The sequence below is a fragment of the Onychomys torridus genome, chromosome 10 (assembly GCF_903995425.1).
Source record: "Onychomys torridus chromosome 10, mOncTor1.1, whole genome shotgun sequence".
In the NCBI taxonomy this organism is placed as follows: domain Eukaryota; kingdom Metazoa; phylum Chordata; class Mammalia; order Rodentia; family Cricetidae; genus Onychomys; species Onychomys torridus.
The window spans coordinates 33258240-33285814 of record NC_050452.1 but is presented as its reverse complement, the minus strand read 5'-3'; the positions used below and the strand labels follow the sequence as shown (position 1 = coordinate 33285814).

The 27575-nt window shown below is 45.8% G+C and overlaps 1 protein-coding gene and 1 non-coding gene across 3 annotated transcripts; one reads left to right on the top strand and one right to left on the bottom strand.

Annotated features, from left to right (window-relative positions):
* Positions 1–548: 548 nt before the first annotated feature.
* Hopx (HOP homeobox) lies at positions 549–26547 on the bottom strand. Of its 2 annotated transcripts, none has more exons than XM_036200930.1 (3): positions 26388–26547; positions 7748–7904; positions 549–1306 (listed from the first exon to the last, which is right to left on the bottom strand). In XM_036200930.1, exons 2-3 carry the CDS (start codon positions 7889–7891, stop codon positions 1229–1231), a joined length of 222 nt encoding a protein of 73 aa, XP_036056823.1. In that variant the 5' UTR covers positions 7892–7904; positions 26388–26547; the 3' UTR covers positions 549–1228. The 2 variants fall into 2 exon arrangements, with proteins under 2 accessions (XP_036056823.1, XP_036056822.1); XM_036200929.1 differs by lacking the exon at positions 26388–26547 and adding an exon at positions 8078–8296.
* LOC118592645 lies at positions 4953–5056 on the top strand. The gene has a single exon (XR_004946109.1). It is a non-coding gene; the product is annotated as a small nucleolar RNA U13 (small nucleolar RNA).
* Positions 26548–27575: the final 1028 nt, after the last annotated feature.

Genomic DNA, 27575 nt, shown 5'->3' with positions numbered 1-27575 from the left:
AAGTTGATGAGCTGATGCCTTTGTTTGTTTGTTTTGTTTTTTCAGAGACAGGGTTTCTCTGTGTAGCCCTGTCTTGGAACTCGATCTGTAGACCAGGCTGGCCTTGAACTCAGAGATCCACCTAAAGGCATGTGCCACCACTCTGGGCTCAGCTGATGCCTCTTAAAAAAAATCAAGCCAGCAAACAAATATCCCCTATGAATTAATCCACTGTAGCCAAGTTACTCTTCTGTGTGATGGGGGTACACCATCAACAGAGATGCTCTTGAGGCATTTGTATGCTGAGACAGCCAACGGATACAAAGGGCTAGAGCCCCTTGAAACAATGTGGCTCATTTGGGGGACCTTGCAGGAAATGCAGATTCTGAGCCTGTAGGTCAGGCCTGTGGCCTGAGATTCTGCATGTCTCACAAGCTTTTAGCTAATACTGATGGGGTAGATCCTGGACCACATTTGGAGTAGCAAAAATTTGGAAAATGGATGCCCTTTTGGAGATTGTCTCTTCCTATTCAGCTTAAAACAAACAAACAAACAAACAAAAAACTCCATGAATTTTCAACAAAAGTCTTTTATTTAGAACATCATCTTTGAGACAAAAAGCAGTTCATTTTATTCAGCAAAATAAGCTTAACAAATTCATTTAAATAAGGTAAATTGCAGACTCTGTAAATTTTTTTCCTTAGCTACTTGCTTTTCTACCGCTTGGAGCCTGAAGTTGCTAGCCTAGGTAACACAGCCGTAAGTGAAAGAACTGTTATATATAAAATTTGAATGACTCAAATATACCCATGTTCTCATTCAACTGCCAGTGAATTAAATGAAGCAGAGGGGGGAAAACACAGGGAAGTGGACTCAGGAGATGTTTTTCCGACTTGTTCTGATATCAGCCCTGAAGAGGATGGGACATGTGAATTGTTACTGGAAGGTAATGACGAAAGGCAAACAAATTTTTTCCCGTGTCATCTTGCATTAAATTCCAAAGGGGGACTTACAAGCCACGCCCCTTTCCCAGCCCAGCCACTGCTTTACACAGAACTGCATTTAGCTTCCTGTTATTTCCTTTATTAGTTATATACATTTAAAAAATACATTGTATTAAATAGCAGGACAGCAAACAATGGGACTTTAACACTGCTCTGAAACATCAAAACAGCCTGGGTGAGCAGTGGCGAGGAGGAGCAGGTGGAGTTCACCGAGCGATGCAGGGAGGCTGTGGGTGCCCGGCTCCCTAATCTGTAACAGACCTGCATTCGGAGGGCAAGCCTTCTGACCGCCGCCACTGTGCCAGGCGCTGCTTAAACCATTTCTGAAGGGGAGAAATGAGGAAAATTATCTGTCACAGACTGAAAAATTGAAACGTCTATTTCATTTCTAAGGGTAGCCCAACTGGGAAGGAGAGAAACCAGGGATGCGGGGTGGACACCAACCTTCCTTGCCTCAAGAACTCCGTGCATGCCCCATATTCTTCCTCTCTTTCATATTCCCTCTCTCTCTCTCTCTCTCTCTCCCCCTCCCCCCTTTAGGTCTCAGCTTAAACAAGACCACTCTGTTAAAAGTAGGTTCTGGCTGGGGATTTAGCTCAGTGGTAGAGTGCTTGCCTAGCAAGCACAAGGCCCTGGGTTCGGTCCTCAGCTTAAAAAAAAAAAAAAAAGTAGGTTCTCCTTACTTCCTGTTGGACTATTTTGTTCCTTCCTAGGACTTTCACTAGCTATCACTAATTGCTTGCACACACACTCTTCTAGAAAGAAGGTCCATGAACGCCGAGGCTGTTTTCACCTTATCATCATTGCATCTTAGCCCTTACACCAAGTCTTAAGATGTAACCGATTAATCAATGGCTGGTGAGTGAATAAAAGGAACTGGAACAACTCCTTGATACCCCCAGAGGATTTCTAGTCTTGGGGTTCGCTATCTCATGATGGGTGCCGATGTCAACATGGGCTTTGCTCCTTACTAGCATCCTGGTAAAGTTTTGTTCAATAAACAACTCATAACTAAGCACAAGGCAACCTTGGACCACTCCTCCTTAGGAGTCCATGGGGTGGAGCACTGAGCTGTGACAGGTGCAGTAGGTTTATCCAGGACTCAGAATTATCTAGGTCAATGTCACTCACATATTTACTCCTTACCAATGTCAATAGTAATTTTGAGGAGGCCTCAGTGAGATGCTTCTAGAATGGTACTAAGGGAGGCCCCAAGACACTTGCGTAAACTGTAAAGCAGTGTGGTACAGTCTCAACAAATTGGCTGCCTTTACAACATTACTTCAGACTGAGGGCTTTGGAGACGATGAGGTTAAAACTGTACTGGGGAACAAGACCAGATCTGAACCAGGAGGTCAGAAGGAAGCTGGGATTTGAAGAAACCAGCTTTGAAAGGCACAGTTGAGGAAACAGAAGCAGCAGGCTTCTTGGGAAGACAGGACGAGCAGTTTCCCCTTGAGCCTGGCACCTCACGTGCCATGGCGGACACTGGTAGTGGTCAGATTTCATAGCATTGGTCTAATTGGTCCAGCTGCTAGACTAGATGAACACCTGCTTACAGGTGTAGCCCACAGTCAACTCTACTGTCCCTGACTGGCTGTAAGAAGTCCCTAAGAACAGTGTCAGTCAGTCTGCAAACCAAGAGGTAAGCTTTGGAGGCCTCTATTGTCCCTTGTGGGTGTCCTCGGGTTTACCTAGTCTCGGGGTAAGGAGGTGGCAGGGCCAAAAGGAAGAAGAGAGAGTAGTGCTGTAATACAGCCGCCCTGGGGTGCGCGGACAGAGGTGGCCCCAGAGGGAAACTTCTGCTCAGCATTCATGTTCAGCCTCACAAGTAGGCTGGGCCCTATTGGAGAAAAGCTGGTCTCTCCTGAGATCTAAGGAGCCCAAGATCAGAAGAAAGGATATGAGCCCCAGGATGGAAGGGCTCCTAATGAGCAAATGCTGGGGACAGGCTGTCACTCAGGAAAGGGTCTGAGGCTTCAGGACTGAGAAAGGCTCCCATCCCTGCTTAGTGGGCTGAGCATGTGCCATGTCAGGACTCACTTTAGCACCTGCAGAGCTCACCTGCTGAGCCTCTCCCCTCACCCTAGCTCCACAACCAATTATCTCCCCACCCTTATGCTGGGAGTAGCAGCAGAGAAAAGCCATAGAAAGCTGGTGGGGGTGGGGAGGGTGAAGGAGGGTGGGGGTGGGGAGGGTGAGAGCGGGGGGGGGGGGGTAGGGGGGTAGGGGTGGGAGAGTGGGGGATGGACCACCAGAGGGAAGCCTTCTCTATGGGACTTCATTTCACTCTGAAGACTCACTAATTTTGTTTTGCTCTGTCTAGCTTATTTTTTTTCCTTTCTTTTCCTGTTACTGCTTTTGAACCAGGTTCACGTAGCACAGGCTGTCCTTGAATTCATTACGAATCTGGAGACCTTGAACCTCTGATCCTCCAGCTTCTACCTCCCAAACACTGGGGTTACAGGTGTTCACGGTGCCTGGTTTATTCTGTGCTGAAGATGGAACCCATGGCTTGTGCCAGCTAGGCAAGTGCCCTACCAAATGAGCCACATCCCCAGGGGCATCGTCGCTAATCTTAAGGAGAAGAGAGGGCTCATGGGGCAGTGGCTTCCACCCAACTTTGATCCTGAAGAGGGGGCACATTTTCTTCTTTTAATCTGTGTGTGTGCTCAGTCAAGCCTGGGTCTGGTTTGAGAGCAGCATGGTGCCAACTTCATTAATGAGGTAACTGGGGGGGTTTCGAGGCTGCAAGTGCTGATTAAATAGGATTTCCAGGGACTAGAGCTGAATAAATGGCAGCATTTTAAAGACTAATTAAAACTTAGATGGGAGGGGGGAGGGACCACACTTTCTATCAGGGCTCATTTAAGACAGGGTGGCTAGGCTGGCCTCATTCAAAAGCGCCACCCGCATCTTCCACATGCAGAATATTGATGGGTCATTACCCAAAATAGCTTCGACCTGGACCACATTTGGGAATTGGCAAGGTACAATCTAAATGCCTAACAAATTGAGCCCTGGTACTGAGAGATGGGAAGAGGTTCGAGAAAAGCTCAGCTGTTTTCTGGATAGATATACACACATATACATATACATATACATATACATATACATATACATATACATATATGTATATATAGTCAATGCAGGTTATACATCATAATTCAGCAGACTAGTTGCTGGGAATAAAATGCACCCCATCTCTTGCTAGCTCCTTTCCTGTCTAGTTCTGGATCTTATAGCTTCTGACTCACATAAAATCCTAATGTTCCAGCTGGCTTTGTCTCTCTCTCCTTTGTTTCAGCCATCCCTTGGGAAAGTCATCCACCCCTCGCTTGCTCGTGAATGGGTGCTGTCATTACTCCTGCTCACTGATGGACATTTATTTACTCTGCGTGAATAGATGATAATTGGACACTGGGGTTGGGAGGGGTTGGGTCAAAACAACATCGTTCTTGTCCTTTCCTCTAACAACTAGCATTTCATTCTTTTCAGAGCGAGACCTTTAGAGGTCTTATCCCACTGATAAAATGCAACAACTGAATCCTGGGAACAGGTCCAGAACACCAGAAAGAGATAAAAATACTGGGAACTTCTTCCAGAAGCAAAGCCAACTACACTTGTACTTGTGTGTGTGTGTGTGTGTGTGTGTGTGTGTGTGTGTGTGTGTGAAGACTGTGTCATCCCAGCCTCTCAGGGTGAAAATGAAGTAGTGTTTCCAGCCCCCTCTACATTGGCTTCCATATAGTAAAAGCCACAGGGAGTAGGATTCAGTAGGATTTCATTTAGCTTAAATGTAGGAGTTACACAGTGTACTAGTGAGCAAAGCTCCTCTAAGTATCCCAACAACGCGATTTAAGAAGTCCTCTGACTATGAGGCCCTCACTGCACACTGAGTTCCTGCAGGTGCCTTCCCATAGTGGAGAATTTGGTTTGATAGTGGGACCATTACAAGGAGGTCTGCAGATGCACTGGTGACTCATAAACCCCAGGAATGGCTTTTCACACCATTTTGTGAGATGTGCCTCCCTCAAACCTTATTAGGATGTTGATACATTACCCATTTCATGTAGGGTGAGGCAAAAAGAAAAAGAACTCCAAAAATGTTCCCAGCTAGGATGTTTCTGCCTCTAGTCTTTCTCACCTTTGCTAAAGTGCCAACAGTGTGAACCAGTAACTCCCTCTCAAGAGTGGATTGTGTGCATTCCTGTTACCAACACAATCTTTGTTTAAGGGAAAGAATGTGATGTTGGGTATTGTGATACCTGTCTGTAATCCCAATAGTCAGCAGTTGAGGCAGGAGGATTGTGAATTCATGGCTGGTTTGGACCACATAGGAAGACCCTGTCTGTCTCACTCTCTCTAAAAAAAAAGGGGGGGGGGGCTGATCGCTATCTCTGGAGATGGCCGGTGTTAGGATGAGAAGTGGATTCTGGCGTATGTGATGAATATCATTTTGGCTGGGAGAGGACCACACTAGTAAAGAAGAGAGGCAAGGGCCGTGCTGAAAGCAGGCAGAGGTAAGAATCAGCAAACACTGGCCTCCAGAGTTCTAGTAAGCATCCCTAAAGACCTGCTACAGATAAAAGCAATTATCTTATGCTTGCCATCTTATCATTGGACTCTGTATCTGCAGAAGATGCTTTTCTTTGAAGAAGAAATCTTTTAAAATGCAAATGTTAGAGAAGATTACAAACCACTTTCATACGCCCGCGCACATGAAGGTAGTGTGTGGAGTTAAGAAAGGATAGGAAGATGGGACCCAGTCCAACAAGAAACGACAGGGCAAGCAGAAGCCTCGTTCCTGGAACTTGCTATGCTGAGCTGAGCTCTGGGTTCCAGGTACTTCTCCGCAGGTCTAGACAGGAAGATGAGGGTAAGCTGAGCTGCAGCAGGCCTCTGGAGGAAGAAGGTGTTGGCCCATGGCAGGAAAAGGAAGCCAGGCCCTCCCATGAGGCTGACTCACCCACACCCACCCTTGTCATGCTGGCTGCACCATTTGGTCAATTGAGGATGTCAGAAGAGACCAGACTGAAGAACTGCCGTGGCAGAGAGAGACCCATGGTGCAGATTTCTGCATCTGTTGATCTCACGCACGAAAAGGCAGATGCCCGTTCCTTCAGCCCCTACTAGACTTCAATTCTCTACTAGCAGGTACATTGGGAGGAGAAGTTAGCAAGAGCCTGGAATGACCATGGTTTGATGCACGGGTAAACTGATCTTTCTTTCCTCCCATCTCACCTCATACGGTTGTTTCCGACCTTCCCCGGGGGAGGCAGTATAGCATAGAGGCTCAACGTGGAACCAGATTGTTTGCTGGTTTCAGGTTTAGTAACCTAAGCTTTCTGTGCCTCGGTTCCTTCACTGACCTAACAGTGCTTTCTCTCTTAAGATAGTGACACTCAGCAAGTATCCGAAACAACACATGGCAAGTAGCCATCACTCCAAAGGTCAGTGTGGGGCTGGTGACACAGCTCAGTGGTACTGTATATGCTTAGCATGCTCAAAAGACCTGGCTTTGATCTCCAGCACCACACATGCACACATGATGGTAAATGATGGACAAACATGACTGTTTTTCAGGGTTAAGAGACTTGGAGACAGAGTCAGGATTAGATCCCTAGTTGGTACTGTGTCTATAATACCCAAATAGCCTAGTTCTTAAAACACGAGACATCTTGATGACCATTAAATAAAGCATGGGTTTTAAAAGGCTAATACTCGAACAGCTTGCCTTTCCATGGGTTCCAGGAAACGTGAGCTTTTAGACTTGGGTTACAATAAGTCATCTTTTACTGGGCTCTGATTCTGGTTAGATAGCCTTTCCATTTCATCTAGGATGGAGAGGATTACCTATGGGTAAGTTCTCCAAGTCGCCCGGGCTTAGTAAAGATCATCCAGGGCTTGGGGCTCAGGGTTTTGGTCCCAGGATCCCAGAGAGCACTCATTACAAGGTTTTAATCAGGGTGTAGAGAGGACAACGCCCCTCCTTCTCTAGTCTATTAACTGGGAGGGATAAGAATATCCTAGCTTCAAAGTAGCATTGAGATGGGAAAAGCAAAGTCAGATTTAGAGGGCTAGGGAGGGAAAGTCGGCTAAACGCTCCAACACGGCGCCAGATGGCGCTGCAATCTCTACCCTTAACAAATTTTCAGGATAATGGGCTAACTTGGGGACCTTTTACAAATAGACACATTATCATCGCGCTGGGGGGTTGTGCGCCAAAGCGTCAGAGGGCTACCCTTCTTGGAAAACTCCAGAGAAAGGCTCTAAGCCTCACAACCAGGGGACTAATAAAAACGACAACAAAGCCCTAACCAAACCATGGCAACGAGCCAGTCAGGCTGTGTAGCTGGGGTGCAGCACCGCGAAGTGGTAATGCGGCGGGAAGAGCAACTGAACAACCCTGGCAGGTGTCCCGCCATCCCCGCCTTAGTTTCTTCGTTTGACAAACCCAAGGGCTGAATTTATAGCTGATCGCCAAAGTCCCTTCCCACCGTGACACCCCTGCACGCCCCAGCTCAGCGGGGAGAGTTACTGAGCCGGGAAACTGAAAGGAGAGCAAGCAAGATGCTCCCACCACAAAAAGAGAAAGCAGGGACCCGGCTCTGGGAGGCAATGGAAAGCCAGAAGGAAAGTGGCAATGGGCTGGGGCTGGGGTGGAGATGGACTAGGCGCCCAGGGAGCTGCTGAGTGATGCATGGACTGGGATCCACGCAGCGGAGGCCCCACGTGGGGATGTTCGAGGGTTGGGGACTCACCTGCGTCTCCTCCTCCGTGAGGCCCGCCTCGGCGGCGATGAGGCACAGCGTGGTGGCGTCGGGATGCTTGTTGACCTTGTTGAAGTTGTATTCCAGGATCTCCACCTGGTCCTCCGTGGGGCCGCTCGCGGTCTCCGCCGACATGGTTCTAGCGCGGCTGCGGGTGGGGAAGAAGAGGCGCTGGGTGAGCAAGGCCGGCCTGTCCCCTCCCGCCGGGTCACAGAGCTCCCTCCTGTCCCCTGTCCTCTGCCCTCGCCGCGCGCTGCGGGCTGCGAACTCCAGGGCGCCCTCCCCGGGGCGCGTCCCCGGCCTCCCGGCACGGTCCCCAACCTGGCCAAGGATGCGGAGGAGAAAGAAGACGCCTCCCGGCTGTCACTCCCAGGACACAGTAGAGGAAGCGCCTTCAGAGCTGCCTCTGGAGATCCAGAGCTGCCCTGGGGACCGAGGACACACACGGGGCAGGGCTCCGGGACGCCTGGGCACGCCTCCCCGGCCGCCGCACCCCGCCTCCGCTGCGGGCGAGCACGTGGGGACCTCGCCAGGGAGCGCCGGGCACCGGAACACTTTGGGGGAAGAGATGCCCACAGCACAAGTTGGGGAAATGGAGACCGAATTTTTTTAAAAAAGAATAACACCAATAGATATTTACTCCCCCCCCCCACTCCGGATTACAAAATAACACATACTGTAGAAAATCTGAAGTACATTAAAATCACAGAGGGAAAGTTAAACTGCCCACCTAGTCACAAATAACAGCTATAAAATTTTAAAGGACGCTTCAAAGATCTTTCCAATTTACAGATATGGAAATGGAACCACTGAGACAATGCCTGCCGTACAGAAGGGTGGTGGAGTGGAGGAAGCTGAGTCACCTGCGTGCCTTGTGGAGGGCCACTGCGACCCACTTTCCTGGCAACTTTTTAACTTAAGCTGTGAACCCCAGGCTTGCTCTTGCCGGGACCCCATCCCAAGAGCCCACCCCATTGTGTTCCCCTGTGTGTGGGCAAACTCTTTCAAGACCAACACAATTAAGCAGTATCAAAATCAACTGTCTTTTAAAACCTCGGACTTCCTCAAAGGAAAATAGGGCCACCTCAGGCTTCAAGGTCTCTTGCACGCCTTCACTTTAAAGACAAATATTGCCAGCAGATTGGGGCAATGACCTTCCTGCTGGGTTCCCTCCGCATCTATGTAGCTTCAGACTCGGGACTAAGAAAGCCAACAGTTGTACTCCCTACGCAACAACACAACACCACCACCACCACCACCCCATCCCACCACCCCCGTTGAAGACTGGGAGGTTAGGGAAAGTTGGTCTTCAAGATATTCTTGGCTATAGATTTGTTACAGGTTTGGCCAAGCAAAAGTGTGGGAATCACCCTGGTTTGTTGCATTAACAAAAATTGCAAAAATCCTCAGCAGAATGGTGAGCAAGTTTTGATGTGGTTTGTGCCTGAGGGTTGGTGTGGGAGGTGAGCTACTTGGATAATGTCTCCAGATCTTGGCCATTTTTACCTGTGACCTATTCCTCCTACTTCCCAAATAATTGTCTTTATCTCTCCTCTAGTTCCCTTGAGGAGATTTCAGACAGGACAAGAAGCTTTTTGACTGTGCAGGACTGGGGTTCAAACCATTTGCCAAGTCACCATCAAATCATTTTCAAGGGTACTAGATGTTCAAGTCAAAATTTGTACCAAGTCTCTGCACCAAGGCCTTGGGGTCCATCAGGTCAGTAATACCTCTCCCATTAGCACGGATCTTCCCTTTCTATGACACATACTCTCTGGAAAGTCATCTCCTCACAGCCAGGGACAATGAGGCAGAGAACCCAGAACTCTGCAGATTCCCAACGATGACCAGCACTCTAGATTGGAAACACTGAGTGTTGGTGCAAGGCCAGTGTTTTGCTAGCCTCCCTTCAGTAAGCCAGCCTGACTTCAGTTTAGTGGGAGAAAGTGGGGAGGGTAGCAGCAGTGAGTGCAGGGAAGGGCTCCTTGCCTTTTCCAGCTGGTGTGTTTCTAGTTAGACACTGATCCCAGCCAAAGCTGTCCACTGAAGCCACCCACCCCTGTTCACGCTATCAGCTAAAAGAACATAGCAAGGACAACGGCTGCCTCTGGTTTTACTTCCTGCCCTGGAAAGGTTTCCATCCCTTCCATTTATTCCGGTCCTGCTGGCTCTTCCCCCAAACATCTGTTGCTGCCTTGTGGGATCCTCGCTCGGGCCTCCAGAAATATCACACTGTGGAACCCAATTTAGACTTACACACACGTTTTTCTGCCTTTTTGTAACTGCTGCTAATGTTCCTGTGTGGAATCAGTGTATTATATTTTATTACATTTCTGTGGCTTTCGCTTACCACACTGTGTGGGATTATAGGGGTGAGGTCCTGGTTGACTTCAAAGGATTGCTAAGGTTAGTCAATGGCAGAGGACCATTGCCAACTGCTAAGGAGGCTTGTGGGAGGGTCCTCTGCACAACTGCAGCACCTAGTTGTTCAAGGTCCACTAAACAAGTGTACTTGGCTTCTGGCTGTGGGGATGAGAGAGATCTACCGTCACACGTATTTGTTACTGCTCTGCAGAGCTTAGGCACTAGTATTTCAGCTTTCGCTCTCCCTCGTCAGCACATGTTTGCTTTTGCTGTGTTTCTCTCTCTTACTGTACAAATGACACTGCCCTGGCAACCTTGGCCTTGTAAAGGCTCTCAACTGTTTCCAGTAAGGGAATAAGGAAACTCTTGAGAACTTGCTCTGAAGATAGTCTAAACAATTTCAGACACAAGGAACTAAGAACTATTTTGAAGCGATTTAACATTTCATCTTAACACTAGTTTTAGGGTTGAGGTTGTTCACATCTTATGAAACACTTTGAAGAGTAATTTGTCCTGTCATTGTATTTTCTTTTGTGGTTGGGGAAGTCATTGCACAAGCCTTTTCGATAGAGGTTGAGTGAAAACAGCTTTTTTAAAAATCCGTTCCAAAGCCGGGGCTGACAGTGGTGTGGGCCCAACAGCGTTATGTCCCATGAGCCCATGGTCCTTTGCCTTGCACATATCCATCTACGTTAACTAGCTCACGCAAAGTTCTATGAACTGGTAAACTTTGGCTACCTTTTAAAATACCTTCTCCCTCTCCCAGAATTTTGCCACTAACACCCAATCAAGAGAGAAGGAAATTCCTCAGGAACCCACTCCAGTGATGAGTTGGCCATAGGGGGAAAAGCAGGAAAGCAGGTGAATTCCTTTTTTTTTTTTTTTTTTTTTCCTGAGACAGGGTCTCAAACTTGTTACACAGCTGTTTATGATTTTGAATTTCTGAGCCCCCTGACTCCACCTCCTGAGTGGTGTGTGTGTGTGTGTGTGTGTGTGTGTGTGTGTGTACTGGGGAGTGTATCCAAGGTTTTATGCATGTTGGATGAGCATGCTACCTATCAACTGTGACCTACATTGATAATCCAAGTGGATCATTTTTTAGGATTATTTCCCAATTTTCCTTGCCTGTATTTTTCTTGTGTTCACTGTGAACTTCCTGCAAGCAATTGGCTCTGGAAATATTTTATTTTTTAAGTGAAAAAAAAAAAAAAGGCGTGTGGCTACTTCTCCAAGAGAAGTGATGGATCTCTGCTTTCGAAGACTGGAGATCTTTCTGCTCATCGGTTACTTAGCTACCACTCTTCAGAAGGAAAACAGGGGGCTCACCCAAACTTTCAGTGTCTCTTAGAAACTGAAGAGAAGTCAGACTCTGTGTGGTGGTTTGAATGAGATCAGCCCTCAGAGGCTCACGAATACGAATGTTTGGTTCCCAGTCAGTGGACAATTTAGGAAGGATTAGGAAGTACGGCCTTGTGGGAGATGTATCACTGGGTTTTGGACTTTGAGGTTTCAAAAGCCCACACTAGGCCCAGTCTTGTGCTCTCCCCACCCTTTCCACCTGCCACCAGGATGTAAGTAAGCTCCCAGCTACTGCTCCGATGCCGTGCCTGCTGCCACAGTCCTGGCCTTGACGCTCCTGGACTCACCCTCAGAAACTGTAAGCCCTCAAACTGTAAGCAAACGCGTTCTTCTACACATTGCCTTGGTGATGGTGTCTCCTCACAGCAATAGGACACTGACTAAAATATTTGGAGTAAATCTCAGTGGGTAGAACCTGGCATGTGCAAGGTCCTAGGTTCTGTCTCTAGCCCTAAACAGTCTGCCCCTACTTTCTGGCACCCATGATAGGCTCCTGAAGAGGTATCCTTTTAAATAGAAGCTTCATTATTGCTGTCCTTGAGCTAGGAGCAATGGTTGTCAAGCCTAGCTGAGTCTCAGAATCATCGGGGGCTATGTCTAGGCCTACTCCACACCTCCTGAATGAGAACCACTCTTTAGGAACCTAGTGTGGGAGAGACATGGAGAGTATTTCAACTACTCTCATATCTCACAATTTAACTACTGAAATTAACTATAAACATTCAGAAATTCTTATGGCTGACCTCCCTCTTCTTGTCATCTCAACATTTGAGTAGATGGTAAGCTGAGATAGTTTTAGAGAAATGTTTGAAAGATAAGTTTTAATGTCTAAAAATAATTTTATTTCTTTGGCGGTGCCAGGGGTTGAACATTCTTGCCCATGCCTTCTGAAGTCCGGCTAGGGGAGTTCTCTAGAGTGATGATAAGGTCCAGACCTGTTGGCTTACAGGAAGTGCAACTGTTTCTCTTTGCAAGTTAACATCAACATTTTCTCCCAGGGTTCGCCAATAAAGCTCCCTTTCGAACAGCAACAACATCCCGGTTCTCTGCCTCATCAAAACTTGTACTGTCAACCTTAATCTTTGCCAGAGCTGTGTGCTCTGGTCATCCGCGACCGCCATTTTCATCCACAGCTTGTGTGACCTCTCAGGGTTAAAGGCCGCATCTGATTACTATTTACTGTGGAAAAGTATTTCCTGTTCCAACCCACAATGGGATTTGAAGTATTTTCTCTTGGAGAGTTTGTGCTTGGTCTCCAAGCTAGCTTAGTTGCTCCCATTGGTCACTGGAACAATGATGAAAGATGGCAGGAAAGCTAATTACGAGGAACTCCTGTCTATGGCGTGCTAAAAGCATGATTATTTTGCTTCTCCAGAGCTCTTAGATGTCAGAACTTGATTTTGCAATTAAAATGGGTTAGTCAATTGACCACCCCACCCATACCAAGTAACACTCAGTCTCCAGATGGACACTAAGTGATGGATGGAAAGAGGAAGGACAATGGACAGACGACAAAGTGGAGAGAAGATTATTAGACTGTGGACACTGTATATTGATCATGGTGTGCCGAGCTCTGGTTTTTCTTTGCCGTTTTAGTTTCTCACAAAACCCTCTCTTTGAAACCATAGTGGAACTGGTTTCTTATTTTGTAGTCAAGAAACATTAACTAACTTGTCTACAGGGTCAGGGGAGGGCTGAGAATTCTATCTTTTTTTTTAGCTACAGGAAGGAGAAAAGGTCACTTGTGATTTCATGAGCATCGAGGCTTATTTATGCCTCCAAATATATTCTTCTTATGCTGTGCCGATGTCACAAATCCCAGGCTTTCACTGAACCACCCATCTGAGTCTTTGACTTAATCATCCATCTTCACCTTTGGTGAAGAACCAGTGTGTCGAGGACTAAAGACCCTTGCTAAAGCCAATCCTGAGCCATTGCTGACCTGCTGTGGCTGCTCCAGCCTCGTTCCCTTGGCTTCCGGTATGACATGCCCCTCTTTTAAAGAACCTGGTGTTTTATTTGACATCAATCAACAGGGGTAATGGAACATACTCCTTTAAAGCTTTGTTCAGATGCCATTTGACAGATGAAGAAGTTGAAGTACAGTCTGTGAGACCAGAGGCCTTCACCGTTGAGCCACTGTGACAGCTAACAACACAGGCAGTACCATGAATTCACAACGACAGCCATGCGTGTGCACTGTTCTAGATCATGCCTCATATGACTCAAGACTGAAAGATCGAAATGTCTGCTTCACCTGAGTCTATGGTATACCGACCGGCTGCCAGTGGCCAGACCAGAGCCTCATTCCTGCAAGGTTTGCCAGGCAGAAGTGACATCATGCTGGAGTTCTGAGGCTTTGGCCCTGCCACAGAATTGAGTGCGGGTCAATGGGTAATCCAGGTCTTAAAAATATGAAGTGCTGCTCTCCTCCTTTTAGTTCTGCATTTTCTGAGCTTTCATAAAGGTCCCATTCAGTTTGCTGTTTCCCAAAATGTCTTCCTTTACGTTTGCTTTCTTTGTGCCTTAAGAATCCTGCTGCTCTAAGACATATAGCAGAATTAAGAACAAAATGGGGAGATGATTCTGTTGGAAAAGTGCTTGCTGCCAAGTCTGAGGACCTGAGTTCAAATCCCCAGAACCCACGTAAAAAGCCAGATGTGGTGGCACACACTTGTGATCCTAGCAATGGCAAGATGGGAGGGAGGTGGAGACACACAGAGCCCTGTAAGCTTGCTGCCCAGGTAGCCTAATCTACCTGGTGAAGTTCCAGGCCCGTGACAAACACTGTCTTAACAGAAGATGGGAAATGCCTGAAGAATGAAACCCAAGCGTGTCCTCTGACCTCCACATGTGTGTATGCACACACACACACACACACACACACACACACATACATTTGTACTCAAACATGAGATGCACACACACAAATTTCAAAATGAAATGTGAGTTAATATGGTAAAAAACAAAAATCAAATACTCTGAAATCTCAAATGCTAAGCATTGGAAAGCTCACTTTGCTCACTCCTATAAGGAGGAGACACACCAAAGTGGAGTAGTGCACACCTTACCCAACTCAGTGTTGTGGTAACTTCCCATGCTGTGTTCAAAGGCACTTACTCACAACTATAAAGTGTTTCTTGTGTGGTATGTTACTGCTCTTTAAATGGATGAGAGCTAAGGGTTCAGCAAATTCTCTCCTGGTCCACAACTAGAGAGGACCATTTATGTCTCACTTTTTCTGGGTTCCAGTCTCTCCCTTGTAGTCTTTATGGAATGGTAAAGCCCAATGGTGGAAATGAGAACCTTTCTTTAAAAGTCCAATGCTGTGGCTGTAGCTTCATCATGAGTAGATGTTAGTGGAAGATCTCCAAAGCTGATGGGTAGGGTGCCGCTCTCAACTTCAGTGAGCCTTCTGGACGTTACACATCGCTTTGTACTTCATTGTGGATACTGTAAAAACTGAAGTTCTGCTCATTCCTCACCACTGCTTCCTTGTGCTCTCGTTTCCTTCCCTTTTATTTATGAGACCATATTCATAGGGTGGAGGAGGAGGCCAAGGAGATGGACAAAAGGGCTATCTGCCCAAGCCCGGTGACTTCAGTCCTATCCCCAGAACCCATATTTTACACCGAAGGCTGATGTGGTGACGTGCATCGTAACTCCAACAATTCTATGGCAAGATGGGAAATGGAGGCAGACGCTTCAAATCTCAAGGCTTTTAAGGGCACAGTGGAGCTTCAAACCCAGAAAGCCTGGCTTCTCCATCCACATTCTTAACTACCACACCATATTTGCTCTGTGCTGAGTAGCCAAGTGAACAGATGACCCTTGTAGGAAGCAGGGCTAAGTGATGCTGCAGGATGACGAGCAAGGTGATGCCCTGTGTGCCTGTGGCATGACCAGCCCATTGGATGACTCGGGAAAATCAGCTCACACCACCAGCAAGGTTGGCTCCCCTACCTCACACGCTCTTCTTTCATTGGTGCAGACATGGCTGAGAGATGACATTGGTGACGCATATGTCATACAAAAGAGAACGAGTTGCAGCGTTCAACAGAATGGAGTGGAATGCTTACCTTTGGCAAGAGCAACAGGGGCTTATCCGTTGCTACAGTTCCATCTCTAGGTTGTACATTTGTATTGAATTGATCAAGGAAGTTCCTGAAACTTGCGTTGCAAAGGTTTAGATTTTTCTATAACATCTTCAGAAAACAGGAAGATGTTATTAAAAAGAAACAAAAAAAAACTACCAGGGGCGGGTGTCTGGGAATGACTTCCAGCCGTGAGTCGACCATTAGCTGACCCTTCACATACAATTCTTCTCACAGACACCAAGCTCTTTTCACTGAAAGCCTGCCTAGCTGTTTCAATCTTGTACGTGAAGCACCAGGAACAGGAAAAGACCGTAATAAAGCTTTAGGCTTCTCTGAGCATGCTGTGAAACAAGCCACGAGTTCGGCCACTCTTTTTGGAAATAAATGGTCAAGAGTGAGAGGGAGATCCGCATGAGCGAGCAATCTGCCTTTTATAATGATGTTCACGAACTCAAAAGTTTTCTCCAGAAAGATTATAAACTGTAGACTCCCGGGCCAACTCACAACAGGGGGCATAGCTAAAATGCTGCATGTTTGCAACTACCAAAGGAAATTACCCTGTTGAAATAGCCCAGCGAAGAAACCATTTGCTTATTTGGAAAGCAAATGCTTTTCTAAAAGGCCATTTTAATTAACAACTGGATCGGGAAATGAGATTTTGGTGTAGATATTGATGGGACTTGCAAGAAACTTTTGAAGATTTGGGGGTTTATAGCACGGTTCTTATTATACTCAGACCTAGCAAAGTCCCTAAAGCATTATCAGGTGTTTTGTGAATTCATAATCGTGAAAGCTGTACTGGGCCATGAGAAGAGGGTCAGGGGAGGAAGAGAGTGGACACAGGTTGTCTGAGACACCATTAATTATGCTGTTAACAGCAGTGATAATGAGAAGGCCAGGTATCTCTGCATTTTCCTTTCCTTCTCATCCAACCAAGACATCCAAGAGAAGGGCACAGGCTGCGACTTTGTGTCACATTCTCTTAGCAAAGCCACCAAGTGGCACTATCGGATGAGGACAGTTTAGTCGCTGGTAGCATTCTGGGCAGCTAGAGAAAAGCAGAAACTAGGGGCTTTGGAGTATGTAACGTTCGTTACGAGAGAATGCTTTGTGCATCTGGATTGAATAAATTGCACAAATTACATTTTAAATCCTCTTTACTGAATGAAAAGATTCACTAGTGTGGAGTGATGGGCAGGACACTGGCAGGAGGTCAGAGGTCAATTCCATTTTAAACTCTCCACCCAGTCCTCACAGGACCTTGGCTATGTCCTTTAACTTAGTTGAAACTTGGTTCTCTTCACGGTAAAGTATGTCTAAACCCCAGCTGGGGCAGACAGGAGCAATGACCAGTGGTGATGATATTCATGAAAAAATTCAGAATAGTGTAAGATGACACACATTTCCACAGGATCCTAATTATGTCTTCATCCACAAAAGCAAGGTTTGGACCTGAGGATCTGGAGATGGTCTCTGACCTAGAGTCCTGGTGATCTGAGTAGTGCAGATGTAAATGACTGTGGCCTTCCTTAAGAGTTTACTGTTGCCGCTAATGGAAGAAAGAGACCTACCTAGTCTGAGGCCTACAGAGGCCTTGACTTGATGAATATGATGTACCAAATTCCTACTCCAAAGGACTGCTGAGTAGCATCCTAATACCTGGTGCTTTTGCTTGTTCAGCCTGTTAAATGAAGGCAGCCATATCATTCATCATCTAAGCTAGAACACTTACGTCTAAAAGGGATGGTCTTAATAGGTACACCTCTACAATAGTCTACAGCAGACACATCCCAAGCAAACTGGAGCATCTGGTCCCTTATTATCTGTCAGATGTGTCCTTTAGGTATGGGACAGGAGCTCCTATGGGACTTCATCATCTCTGCTGCTTTTTGGATTAATTAGCATGACGCAGGCCACATTAATGAGGATGAAGCTCGCTTTGACTCTTAAGGAAGAGTAACACTGAAGCTCTGTGGTTAAAGGTAAGATGATGTTCTGTGGCGTCCCATCTCCTGAACGCTGGTTTCTTTTGCAGTTTATCGACATTTGTCTGGGAGGGAGAGTAAGGCCAGCTCAGGGTCTCTGCTCGCTGTGGGACTGAGAGCATGTGTGCTAAAGCTTACCAACTGCAAATATCCACTACTTCTCAAATAGAGTGAGTCCTGCCACTAAGCATAAACAAAGCGCTCAAAACATTTCATCCCAGAGAATTCTATGGGTATCCATGTGCTTAGGGAACCTCAGACCAGAGAATAAAAGACTGGTGTTATCTGTGAAATGCACAGAACTATCAAATTCATCTTTGAAAAACATGTGAAGTTCATTGCACCAATTAGAGATTTTCATGAAACAAAAATTCTCATATTCCCTAAAGAGAATCATTAAAGCTAAAAATATTTGTATGACCAAGCTTGGAAACAAATAAAAAACAGATCAATTTTCTGTAGTTTGTAATGAAAAAAAAATTGTCCCAAATATAATTAATTTCTTTATATGTTTTAGAGTGTGTTATTGAATGTAGTTCCTCACTTAATTCTCCAATTAAATTTGTTCAGAAAAGTATTAATTAGCTTTATTGGATCAATAGCTTGCAAGTATAGTGATATGTTTATCACACACAAAGTGTAAGAATGATCAAACGTAAAAGTGGATGACAGAAATCAGCTTGATAATTTAAAATGTATATATAATAATGGTAAGTAATACATGGACTGTGGAGAATGAAATCAATAAACTTGTCTTGTGTTCTGTAGTCATTTGGTCACTTTCAAATATTAAAAATTAGAGTTACTTTCTGAAAATGTTCTCAGCCTCATTACTTGACCCCAGAAATGGCTGTGAATTTGTAATTCTGGAGATGTGGCACCATGATTTGTCCATTTATTTTGAGACTCTACACTGGGTTCTAGAGTATTTTTACTCCAATTACCAAATTACATGGTAAGAAACAGAAGTTAGGGTAAGAAGCAGCAGTTAGGGACCTGTAATATTACACACGGATGCCAATCAGGTCATTGTATTCTGCCTAAAGCAAGCAAGGATGCATCCCCAGATGATCTGTGCATTCTGAGAAGTCCAGGGAGACTCTGACAAAATGGGCTTATCACTTTGCCCAAACACACTTTAATAAATTATTACTTTTTATGAGCCAACTACCATCCTTATTTTATGACCATGATTAGGTAAGGATAAAGCGGCACACCACTGCACCTGTACAATGCCAAATCATGCCAAAGTCCAGCTCCCCAAGCTGCCTGTTGCCAGGATACTTAGTTATACCTTTTTTTATGAGCAGGTGCTCAGCTAGTGGGATGAACAGCAGATGGAAAGCTTTAGCCTGGTCATTCAGACCACAAGAAGACCAAGGAGGACAGATACACTAGAAAGTTTTGCTGGACCTAAAGTAGTATTTCTCTAACCTTCAGACATGTTGCAGAGACAGTGGACAGAGCTTCAGGAAATCTGAACTTTCAAATGTGACCCAATCTCCCCGTGACTTTGGACAGCCCACCCTTGGTGTGGACCTCCAGGTCTGCACCTTCCATCACCGCCATCCTACCCCAGCACTCCCACGTCATTTTTGTAGGAGTCAATGAGATGCCCATGAACCACAGACCATAAACACTGTATAAACTCAAGGTACTGACCCAGCTTTCCCAATGGCTCAAGATGCAATGTTGGGCAACTGAATGGCATCAGATTTTAAATCGTTAAGTGGCAAAATGATTTAATTATTATTATTTTTATTTTTACTCAAAGCTAAAGAATGACATGATTTCTTAGAATACTTCATTTGTTTTGTCCAGAAAACTGCTGCCTCATGTGGAAATATGAAATCCTTCTAGAGTCCATTAAGATGACTGTGACCCAGCTTCTTACTAAAATACCAGGGAACCAAGAGGAGGCCCCAGATGTTTGAAATACTAGACCAAAACTTATTATATCATGATTCCATTTCTTATGGTGAGTTCTGGATTCCACACTGCTTTAAGGAAAAGCGGGAATCCAAATCCCACTTAGTCTCCCAACGGCCAGAAACTGAAGAGTGAACATACATTGGAGGATCATTACAGAATCGTTTGTGAGAAACTGGAGCCAGGAGAGATGGCCAGAAAAGCTGTAAACACAACTAGGAATGAGCAGTTACAAATCTATGTTAAAAATAGAATCAGCAGACATGGTGGTGCATGTCCATTTGGCAGGCCGAGACAGGAAGATCTTGAAACCAAGGCCAGTCTATGCTACATAATGAGACCTTGTCTCATGAAAAGAAAGAAAAAGTAAGAGAGGAGGAGGGGAAAAAAAGATAATCATCATCAATAAAGATTTCAAAAACACAGTCTTGAGTTAGGAACAAGAAAAACAGGAAACATGAGATATCATGAGAAACAAGATATATAAAGCCTAAGGAAGGATTTTGTGTGCCCAAGCAGTCAATGTCTTTTTTAATTACTATTATTTTAATTTGTGTGAATGGATGTTTTGCCTGCATGTCTCTCCATGCACCCTGTGTAGACCTGGTCCCCAAAGAGGCCCCCAAGAAAGAGTTGGATCCCATGGAACTGGAGTTACAGACATTTGTGAGCTGCCATGTGCATGCTAGGAATTGAACCCGGGTCCTTTGGAAGAACAGCCAGTGCTCTTAACCGCTGAGCTATCTCTCCAGTCCCTAGTTAACAAATGTCTTAATGTAAGACCAAGTTAAACAAATAAATGAACAAACACATAACTGACAGTGGTGGTCAGTCTATGTCCAGAACTTGCCTGTGTATCTCCCTGTATCTTTGCACCCAGGGGGACACTTAAGGGCATGCAATGTCCATTGTGCTGTGGCCCACACCCATCCCTGACCTTGGATTTTTTTCTTGAAAGTCAAAGTGAGTAACTGGCCACTGGTGCAATGCCTTCCAGCAGCATCGTTAAATGAATTTGACTTCTAGACAACTGAAACAACATCAGGGCCTCCTGCAGCTTCTTACAGATCTGCCCCTGAGGCCGTCTAGTCATCTAGAAGCTCTTCAGAGTCTGAACTCTGAACCAGATTGAGGGAGCAAATAAAAGGGGGTTGCTTAACCCCTTCATTCCTACTTCCTGATTCCCAGGGTTCCCAGGTAACCCCAAAGGATGAAGAGCGAGAGAACGCTTAATGTGGTGAGATGCATCCAGCATCACTTTTTATTACATAACGTTTCACCCCCCAGCCACCAGTAGACTAGGAAGTTGGACAGAGAGGGGACACGAGCTCTAAGGAGGCCTGCTTTTATAAATTTCCTCAAGGAGAAGCCACACGGGCGGGAAATGGAATTACATCAACAAAGGCTACGCTGTGTAAGCAGATCTGCGATGACCTTAAGAATTCCAGGAAATTTCCATCTAGACCCATCTAGATCTGTCTAGATCCAGCGGCCAGAATGACTGCCATTAGTGTCCTGATTAGTGGTCTCTAAGATTAGAACCGACTCGGTGTCTACCTTAGAGTTTGTTGCTTGTTTCCACCATATGAGGATAGACCAGTTCACTTGCAAACAGACTGGCTGGGTTTTCATGTTTGGTCACATTTTATGAAAACCACAAGAGTAAATTATAAGAAACATGGAGAAGGGTCAACCTAACTTCCCTATTTTGGATAGCGCTTCAGTTGCCTACATGGCAACCAAGTAGTAATCGTCTGAGACAGAGTCACTCAACCTTGTGAGTGATAGGTTTTCTGTAACCCTGTGGTAGGTTTCTCTGCCAACACAGTGAGTCAGATCAAGCTGAATTAGAAAGAGCAGGTTTGTTTGGAAAAAGCACTCTCTGGTGACCTTCCAGCCCTCAGAGGTGAGGCGGCGGCGGGGAAAGGGGGCAGAAGAAATCATGTACCCCCTAGATGCTGGCAGATCTAGAGGCAGGGGCTTAAATACCCTGTAGGCATGGTCCTGCGCTTCAGGGAAGGCCTTTCTGACGGGGGTGGGGCTGGAGAGGGAGGAGTGGGGTTAAGGTGGAGTTTCCAGCCAAACAGTGAGGCATAGCCCCTTAAGCCCCCTACATTTATTCTGAACTTCTTTTTGCTTGAGTGATTTAAATAGAGATCCTCTTTCTCTCAGTGGAAGTACAAAGCTTCCTTGAGAGAACTCAGGGTATAGTGCCTCTGCCGGGTCAGGAGGCCAGGGGCCCTGAGCCTGCTAGGCTGAATGCTAAAATCCCAGGGAAATTAGTTTGCTCTCTTGAACTTTCATGGGTTGTATTCAAAGATGATCAGATAATTTATTGCTCCAGACAGGTATTTTTGACAGGGAAGAGGCCTTCGAGATGGCTCAGCCATCAAAGGTATTTGCTGCCAAGTTTGACCACCTGAGCTGGATACCAAGAATTCCTTATGGCCAGAGAGAACCAGACCCAAGGTGTCTTCTGACCTACACACACACACACACCACCACCACCACCACCACAATATGTGTTAAAAAGAATGCATTTTAAAAACCCAACTAAGACTTCTAATCTTTGGGTCTCATTCTTGCCTTAAAATTTCATTGCAACTGAGAAAGTGCTCCCTGCTCTGCAGGCTAGGCTGTCTTATGCCAGGACTAGTATGTGCTGGTGCCTGTGGGAGACTATTCAATATCTCGCTGAGGATAGATGCAGGGACTTTCCTGGCAGCTGATAGGGATGGGCAAACCTGCACCTGCTTGGTGTATGCCACTCACTCCAAATTTCACACATGCCTGGGGTCAACAGCATTAGGATGGCAAATCTCCATTGGGGCCAGCTGACGTGCAGAGGCTGTGAGCCGGGAGAATGTGCCACCGGCACCAGGACACACATCTGCACAGTGGAGATAATCTGTGTCCCCATCAGACCTGTACCCACCAGCATGCCCTGGGTAGGCAGGGCAGGAAAGTGTTCCTTCCATGCTCATTTTTAACTGGATGGGCTGGCTCTGTGCATCCCTCCAGACCACAGACCACATTTCTCCTGCCTACTTTCCCATTCACTCAGCATTTTGGAAGTCTGAGGAATTCGTCAGTGTTCAAAACTTAATCCAGGAAAAAAAAAAATGGGGTTGGGGATTTAGCTCAGTGGTAGAGTGCTTGCCTAGCAAGCGCAAGGCCCTGGGTTCGATCCTTAGCTCCAAAAAACAAAACTTAATCCAGGTTATACAGCATAGCCATTAAAAACAAAAATCCATGTGACCTTTGAAATAAATCATTCTACCCAGAAATAACAGTGCGGGAGATGTGCTCCAAGACAGATTCATCTAAGGAGGACATTCTGTCACTTCTACACTTATGCTTTACCAGCTGTGTGGACCCATTGTCTAGAAACTGTTTGCATGAACTCTGAATGGTAGGAAGTAGTTTGGGCTTCAGAATAGCAGTGGTACCCACTGTTGGCCTACAGCCCTGATGCTTACAGCCTAGTCCTTTCTGACAGGCTAGTTTCTGGGCTTCAGGATAGAGTCCAGCTTCCCTGGTCCTCCTTGAACAGTCTGCGGCTCCCACTACTGTTCTCTCTCTCTCTCTCTCTCTCTCTCTCTCTCTCTCTCTCTCTTTGTCTCTCTGTCTCTCTCAAACAAATGTATTTAACAAAGAACTGTCTAATTCAGAAGAGACAATTTAGCATGATCCAGTCTTAGACGGCGCCTATAGCGTGAGACTGAAGACCTATGGTCTTGTTATTCTTTCTCTCAGTAGTTTGGAAATCATTCTGACGAAGAGGGAATTATATATTTTTACCTGAAAGTGATTTCCCTAATTGCTTACTCTAAAATTCGAATGATAATTATATTTATATAACATTTCAAAGCTGGCATGATAGCACAAGCCTATAATCTCAGGACTCTGGAGTTAGGGGTAGGAGGTTCAAGGGCAGCGCCAGACAGCTACATATCCAACCTGAGGCCGGCTGAGCTACATGAGACCCTGTCTCAGACAGACAAACAAACAAACGACAAAAGCATCAGAAAGAGAGAGAGAGAGAGAGAGAGAGAGAGAGAGAGAGAGAGAGAGAAAGAAAGAAAGAAAGAAAGAAAGAAAGAAAGAAAGAAAGAAAGAAAGAAACATTTGAAAGAACTCCCAGATAGGTTATCTTGTTAGAACCTATTTAATAACCCAGGGCTCATTAAGTAATTACTGTCTATTAACATCATAACCTTAATTGGTTTGCCAAAGATGGGTAAACAAATCCCCGAGAGAATGAGGCCTTGGGAATAGCACAGATGGATGCTATCAAACACAGGCAGCTAGCCAGGGCAGGTTCAGTGGGGCCCTGTGGTCCCACCCCCCACTCCCCCACAAGCACCTGAATCCACACAGATGTGAGGAGGAGGTGAGGGATAGTGGGACTGGCAGAAGTCAGGAAGACAAATGTCACCCATTCATGCTTTTGCCTGGGGCTGCCCGGACTGCCCTGACTTTATACCGATAGATAGACCCATCCTAATGTTCCCCGGGGGAACCTCTAGAGGATGATGCAGGAGGAGTACTGTGAGTTTGAAGCCAGCCTGGGTTTCAAAAACACCAAAAGGAAAGGGAAGTGAATAAATCCATCGCTCTCCCAGATCTCCCCATCCCCCAAGCCTCTTCTTCTTGGTCCCCTTCTCCAGGCCACCACTGCTGTGCATTATCCCACATGTCACATACAACGGATGCTGCCTCTCTCCTGTCAAGGAGATGACTGTGATTACTCCCTTTTAATGTGTCTTCTCTTGCTCCCAGGCCCCAAGTGAAACCCCTTAATCATCACTAGCTTGACCAGAAGACCTTTACAGACATGTAACTCAGCTTCAGTTTGGTGGTTATGGAGAGCCATCACCCCTGCCCCACAAATCTGTTAGCTTCGTGATTCATAGCTTTAAGCTCCTTTAAAAAAAAAAAAGGCTCAACAGAGAAGGAGGAGCGGATGGGGTGGGGAGGAGGAAGGAGGAACTGGGAAGAGAGGAGGGAGGGGAAACTTTGATTAGGGTATAAAGACAAAAATAAATAAACAAAAAAATGGAAAAAAGAATTCTATGCAGATAAAACAAACAAACAAAAATAAAGGCGCAACCTTGATTTAGCATCCACGGACGTCCCAGGGGTCTAGAAAATGGGCTTCAAAGCTGGGCAGCAGTGGTGGTGCACGCCTTTAATCCCAGCACTCGGGAAGCAGAGGCAAGTGGATCTCTGTGAGTTCGAGGCCAGCCTGGGCTACCCAGTGAGTTCCAGGACAGGCTCCAAAGCTACACAGAGAAACCCTGTCTCAAAGAGAGAGAGAGAGAGAGAGAGAGAGAGAGAGAGAGAGAGAGAGAGAGAGAGAAAGGAAGGAAGGAAGGAAGGGAGGGAGGAAGGAAATGGGCTTTAAGATATGTGTTGGGGGGCTGGAGAGATGGCTCAGCAGTTAAGAGCACTGACTACTCTTCCAGAGGACCCAGGTTCAATTCCCAGCACCCACATGGCAGCTCACAACTGTCTGTAACTTCAGTTCCAGGGGCTCCAACACTGTCACACAAGCAAAACACCCATACACACAAAATAAAAATAATTAAAAAAAAGATATGTGTTGGAGGACGGACCCCCCCTTATTGGCTGTCCAATGCAGAGTGGTCAGCCTTGAAACCACATACATGCCTTCAACAAAAATGGACTCAGCTTGCATTTACACATTTTTGTGCATACACACGTTCGTGTGGACAAACACATGTGACAATAATAATAAAAGAAAAAGGCTATCCACTTGAGAGTTAGGGGGGACTTGGGACGGGCTGTAGCTTGGCGGGACTAGAGGAGGAAAGGAGGTGAAATGTGATACAATTCTATTTCAAGTAAAAATGTATTTTAAAAAAATAAAAGAAATAAGATTTTTTTTTTAAGTGTGTTGGAGTTGAACATAAGCCTAGCACTCAAGTAGATCTTTGTGAGTTCTAGGCCAGCCTGATCTACATGGAGAGTTCCAGGCAAATCAAAGCTACACAGTATGAAACATGGTCCAAAAAAAAAAAAAAAAAAAAAAAAAAATGTTGGGGCTGGGCTCCTTGGTGGTAAATACCTGGGAAAGGTCCTGGGATTCCATCACATTCCAAAGCTTCTTCACCGCATACTTAGTTTTGTTGTTGTTGTTGATTTGAGACAGTCTTACCCTGAAACTCTGCTAACCTCAAACTCAGGGCTATTCTCCTGCCTCAACCTACCAAGAACTGAGTACAGGCATGAGCTGTCACATGCTCATGAAGTGGTTGGTACTCTCTCCAAGGCCTTCTCACCTAAAATACACGAAATACTGTTCCTTTTATCCACCCAACATTTGACCTTGAATACCTGGACACCATCTGTGCTCAAAAATCACAAAAGTCCACTTTCTGGAAAACTCGGAGTGCAGCGTTTCTTTTCATTATAAATACGGTAGATATTTTCATTTTTGTAGATATATGGAGAACAAGAAGTAGTAAGATGCATGTAGCATTTCAAGTTCAAAAACCCAGCCGGACAATCACTCCGCCTACACCAACCACAATATATATATATATTTTAAACACTATTATGTTTGATTTTTAGATTAAAAGCTAGAGACGTAGAGCAGCAGTAATTGGTATTTAAATGATGAAACGATAAAAAACAAAACAAAAAAAACCCAAAAAACAGTTGCACAGATGATGGAAATAGAAACAAGAAACAGTAAAAACAACAGCAACAACAAACACCGCTCTGCTTCGTTGCTCCAAATTCACCACCATCTGGCATACGCTTTTTGCAAAAGACCTGGTTTCTCACCCCCAGCAGCATTCTAGCATTTGGGACTCATCTCTACACAAGTTCATTCTCCGCATTCACGGCCGACGAAGGAAAGCTACTTACTTGGAAGTCTGGGCGAGCTCTGTGCTGGAAGCAGCCGGTGCTGGTGCCTGCCGGCTTAAATAGCCTGCTGACCGACGGCTGCTGATTGCACGTTTATTTACTCCTGGGAGTGCACGCTCCAGCGAAGACCTGAAAAACCTGCCGCGTGGGCAGGCGGGAACCACTGAAAGTCAGCCCGCCTTCCGTCTCTCCCGGTTATTCAGGTTTGATGCTCAGGCGGTGACTTCTGAGAGTTTCCTTAGAACTTTTCCTTCAGCCCTGTCCCCTTAGCCACCAAGATCTCTTGGAGGGTGGCTCTGAGAGACGTGGTAGAGCAGCAAGCCCCTGGCTCTTTCCCCAGCTTCCTTATTTGGAGCCGGCTTGGGTTAGATGTTGCCGCCTCTCAAAGCTTTGGTCTGCCAGGCTGCATTCACAGCTCTGCGGGCGATGCGCCAAACCCAAGCGCCTGGACTGATGCCCAATTAATGAAAAGCTGTTTTCTTTCGGACACAGAATGTACAAACAAGGAAAAACTAAATCAGAGGGTCAGTATGAGACAATTTTAGGATCCTTTCAAATACTCATGGCTGTCTTTCTTTCTTTCTTTCTTCCTTTCTTTCTTTCTTTCTTTCTTTCTTTCTTTCTTTCTTTCTTTCTTTCTTTTTCCCCTGCATTTGCCCCTTGTTAATGAAATTCCTATCTGAGGGTTGAAAGATTCCTTGCTGAAACTCACGTTAAAAGGTAATGTGTACACGAAGCTATACAAAGATAGCACCAGGCGTGAGTGTTCAAAGGCTCCTGTACTGGTGGCGGAGATGCTGGAGTGTGGATGTGGGTGAGGACCCCACTGGTGCAGGTTTATTTTTGTTTTGTTAGCTGGATAGGCCGTTGGCAGTTTCAGCACTGAACACGTGAGATTGTGACTTGGAGGGGAGGAAGGAAGGGACTCCTGGCTACTGAGATCATTTATGGGAGTATCTGTGTATGTAGCACAAACTAGAGCCTCCCCAGGTCCTCACCCTGGGTGTCTCACCTGCCTAGTGAAAGGAAAGCCCACTTGATTCTCCTGGGAACTGGATTCGTGTTGAAAGAACAGCAGAGACTGTTGAGACAAAGGGAGATAATGGCTACAATACATGTGTAGGAGAAAGAAGAGAGACATCCCGGTTCCCAAGGGCATTCTTTTGCTTCCTGTCTCTTGGTTCCTTC

What these genes read in the sequence shown, in the direction of transcription:
- Hopx (XM_036200930.1), bottom strand. Translation starts at nt 7,891, where the DNA reads ATGTCGGCGGAGACCGCGAGCGGCCCCACGGAGGACCAGGTGGAGATC. An exon ending in TCACGGAGGAGGAGACGCAG is followed by an intron (nt 1,307 to 7,747) that starts GTGAGTCCCCAA and finishes TCTCCCCTTCAG; the next exon opens with AAATGGTTTAAGCAGCGCCT.